This window comes from Arachis duranensis, chromosome 6 (genome assembly GCF_000817695.3).
Source record: "Arachis duranensis cultivar V14167 chromosome 6, aradu.V14167.gnm2.J7QH, whole genome shotgun sequence".
Lineage (NCBI taxonomy): Eukaryota > Viridiplantae > Streptophyta > Magnoliopsida > Fabales > Fabaceae > Arachis > Arachis duranensis.
Genome location: NC_029777.3, coordinates 16,278,988 through 16,283,378, shown reverse-complemented (window position 1 = coordinate 16,283,378; position 4,391 = coordinate 16,278,988). Strand labels below are relative to the sequence as shown.

The 4,391-nt window shown below is 24.7% G+C and overlaps 1 protein-coding gene across 1 annotated transcript in view; it reads left to right on the top strand.

Annotated features, from left to right (window-relative positions):
* LOC107493079 (transcription factor bHLH110) overlaps positions 1 to 2,188 on the top strand; it is a 2,675-nt gene extending 487 nt beyond the window's left edge. The window contains exons 2-5 of the mRNA XM_016114155.3: positions 524 to 589; positions 788 to 853; positions 1,277 to 1,345; positions 1,921 to 2,188. Coding sequence (XP_015969641.1) covers positions 524 to 589; positions 788 to 853; positions 1,277 to 1,345; positions 1,921 to 2,085 — 366 coding nt within the window. The 3' untranslated portion in view covers positions 2,086 to 2,188. The remainder of the gene's footprint in view (positions 1 to 523; positions 590 to 787; positions 854 to 1,276; positions 1,346 to 1,920) is intronic.
* Positions 2,189 to 4,391: the final 2,203 nt, after the last annotated feature.

Genomic DNA, 4,391 nt, shown 5'->3' with positions numbered 1-4,391 from the left:
ATAAATAATTATATTTTTAATAACTTGGCATGAATAAAATAAAATCAATCAATTAAAACTTATTTTGTGGGTACTAATGATTGATTTTTTTAAAAGAGGAAAAGAATTGAAAGGATGATCGAATCTATTCGGACTTTGGAGTAGTACACAATGCTAGACTACTTATCATCAATACATATGTTTCGAAATTTCATTTGTTACATTATATTATAGGAAAATTCTAGGGGAAGAATAATTTTATTGAATAATATGAACAATCACTAATTAAATAAAAATACACTACACCTCTAAATTAACTTTTTAAATTTTAATATTAAAATAACCATTTGTACACTAATAAAATAAACATCCAATATTGTTTACATTATTTAATATTTTTATTGTTCACCTATACTTTTTCTATATTATATTATTTTCAAATAGCAATATGCGTGTGGTTTACTACATATGTCTAGTTATTAATTAATTAGTGTATGTGTAGGTTGCTTTATTTTGCTTTATTTTTTGGTTGTAATAATTTTAGATTAGAAAGGAGAAATTAGGAGATAGGATTGCGGCTCTTCAGCAATTGGTGGCTCCTTTTGGCAAGGTATATATATTTATTAGCCAGACTTAAATATATCTGCTAATAATAATCGTTAGATAAATTGATATATTTAGTTAATAAATTGTTTAGTATAATTTATATATTAACATTTCAACTACATCTTCATCTAAGTCATCTAATAAGAGAGTGCAATTTTTTTTAAATAAATAACAAAAAAAAAACATTTTGTGGATTTTGCAGACAGATACAGCATCCGTACTTCTAGAGGCAATTGGATACATTAAATTCCTTCAAAGCCAAGTGGAGGTATATATAATATATATTATGAACTCAAGTTAATTTCTAAAGTAATTTTTGAAATTATTCGCGTATATTAAATAATTTATGATATTTTAATTATATTAATTATATTTTTTAAATTGATAAAAATATATCACGTTAGTCGATCTTTAATAACGTGATGAGTCGGTTAATAAAAAAGAACCAAAAAATTAACATAATATATTTTTATTAATCTCAAAAATATAATTGATACAAATAGAATTTTGTGACTATTTTCTTAATAGTCACGACTAATTTAACAGGCGATTTTAGAGTTTAATTCTAAACCTCTATCCCAATATACATATTATTTAATTTATATTCTACCTTATTAGCTAGGGTTTCAAATTTTCATTTGACTAATTATTAAGGATCTTCATCATGGTTTGATTGTTACATACACAACAGACACTAAGTGTTCCATATATGAAGTCATCAAGGAACCAAATCAGCAGAGGACTCATAATGAGGCAAGGGGTAAGGACCCTATAACATATTATTTGATTATCATGTACAAATCCTTAAATTTAATAATTGGTCTAGATAAAGTAAGTTCATACTATTAATTAGTGCACATTATTATTAAACATACTTAATTATGGCTAGAAATATTATTATTTATGTCTTTTTTTTTTATCAATTTAAAATTTTAAGAGAAGTGATTTTATGTCATAGTATCAAATTTTCTACGACATAAAGGTCTAAAGTTGATCTTTGTTTATTAACATATTTTTTTTTAGCATAAATCAAATAAAAAATAAAAAATAAAACTATACAAAAATTCATGTCGATTTTATTTTTTTTATAAACTTTTTTATTTAAAAATGTGATTTATTTTTTTAGCCATACTCTAAATAAAGATAACATACATTTTTATAACGTATCAAAATTAAATCCTACCATCAACCATTCAATAATAAAATGAAATATTTTTATACGAAAATAATTATAAAATTTTGATTGAAATATCCACTTTTTTACATTCATTACTTTAGAATTAGTTAAGTTTAACCGAAATTGCCTGCATTATATGTACAATTTTTTTTCCGTAGGTTTCAGCAAGAGATAATATTATGAACTCGGAGGCAAAGCATGAAGACCTTAGAAGCCGAGGCCTCTGCCTTGTACCAATGTCGTGCATGGCATACATAGCCGGCGATGATGGTGGCGGTTGTGGAGCGTGGCAGCAACCGCCAAATTTTGGCGGCCCAACCTAATAGTAAGGAGAGGATCGGATCTTCTTACATGCATGCAATTTGCATGCACATTCTATACTTACGTCTCTAATGTTAGTCACATTATGTTAGGAGAAAAAATTTAAAAAGGATATATAGGAAACTAATATTAATCTGAGGATGTATATATATTTGAGTTTAATTTTGATGCACTTTGTATAATCACATCTGTTCTTTTGAATGATCATTCACTCGATTAATGTGAAAAATAGTTATTTTTGTTGATGTGACGTTACGCAATTAGATGTACATATAGAACTACTTTACATTGACAATATATTAAAATTAAATTCTATACGTATTTAGGTTTCTCCCCCCTCTCTCTTTTATTTTAAATCTTGAGATTCTCTCTTAGTTAAATAGTAACCGATCAAATTTGTTACGAAAACAACAAAAATTAATTACCAAGCAAAAAATTCAGAATCCATATTAATTAATTATTGTATGATTTTTTATTGTTCACTAAATTTATCGTAACTTAATTTAGAGATAAAATGTTATTGCTTCTTAAATTTACAAATTAAGTGTTTCTTAATTTCTTTTTTTTTTTTGTCAGACTTTTTTTTATCATCATATTAGTTATCTTTTGAGCCCAAGAAGAAGTTTCTTATATGGAGAGGGAAAAGGAAAACACATTGAAATGGGCTGTTTGATGATATGATCCATTATTATTTGGATAAAGGCCCATTTGAGGTTAACAATTATTTGACCTATGCTCATGTTCATGTCCAAAAAAAGAATATTGTCATTTTTTTGGACCAAAACTAATGAGCTTGAAATAATTTGAATTTGTCTATTGGTTAATTTATTGGTCCACTTAAATAAATGTTAGTGTTCAAATCTCATCTTATATATATAATAATATATTGACTAATAATAAATTATTAAAAATAAAAATGTTGACCATTGATTTTTGAATGAATAAGAGTAAAAATAAAAGAAAAATTTCGGATTACTAAAAGATTGACAAATACCCAATATAATAAAAAGGGAATAATAGCCAAACTCAATATTTAAGATTCAACAAAAGATAGCTCAAATAATGAAACATGATGCAACAATAGAATAGGGTGTTATGTATTCTAAAACTTATAAAGGGCAGTGACTATATATATAGGAATGATAATGAAATATTGACAAAAGAGTAAAAGGGAAAGGGACAGTGTTGGACGGGTTACATAATTGGAAAAATATTGATGCTAATAGTGATCGAGAGTAGTAAATAGAAATCATAAACAAGGAAAAGAAATTGTACCTGCACGTTAATGTAAATGTGAAGGAAAAAGATTGAAATATTGTTCTAATAATAATAATAATAATAGTGTCTGTTTCTAAGATTGTCTATTTCTAAACTTCAGTACAAATAGTCCTCTTCAGAAGAAAACAGAAGTTGATATTTTTAAGGAGCATGGACCATGGTTTCTTCAATAAGAAGGCAGATATTTTAAGATTCTAACAATAGTGATGATTGATATGAAACCTTATCCATATCTGGCAATAGCTGTTTACGCACGTGCCACTCATCTAACATTCATGTATCAATTAATATCATTTTAATTTCAGTTAAAATAAAATATTATAGTTTCAATTTAACTTTTAAGTAAGACTTTCTTTATTCAAAGAAATATCAAATACTATAATTTTTTCCCCATAAATATGTTTTAGAACAACGTGGCAATATTATTAGTTTTGTTTAGTTCATAAGTTTAACTACTTAATATCACCTAATTATCTAATTCCTTGTATTAACTATATTTCCGAAAAAAAAGAGGTTCTAGATATATTCTTGTGGACTTGTGGTTGAGACCATCTCCAGTAGAGAACTCATCTCAGTCCCTATTTATGGCCCACTTATCATAAAAAGTGACTCCACATCAGATTTTGCGTCATAACCAATAAATAGGAACTCAATGAATCTCTTTCTTCTCCATTAGAAGGAACTAACTTTAATCCCTATTGTGGTCCTACCTAATTAATTAATTAAGTAATTAAAATTAATATAATAATTATTATTTTTTAATAATATTATTTAAATTTATAAATTCAAAATAATTCAATATTATAAAATATTAAAATAAATAACTTAAATTTGATTAGTATTTTAAATTTTATAAATAAAAATAAATAATTCAACTAAAAATTATTTTATAATATATAAAAATTAAATTTATTTTTTATGTAAAATAAATTTAATTAATTATGATTTAATATAACAATATAAATAATATTTGATATTGATTTAACATAATTATTTATATTAATTATAATTTAATATAATTAATTATTAA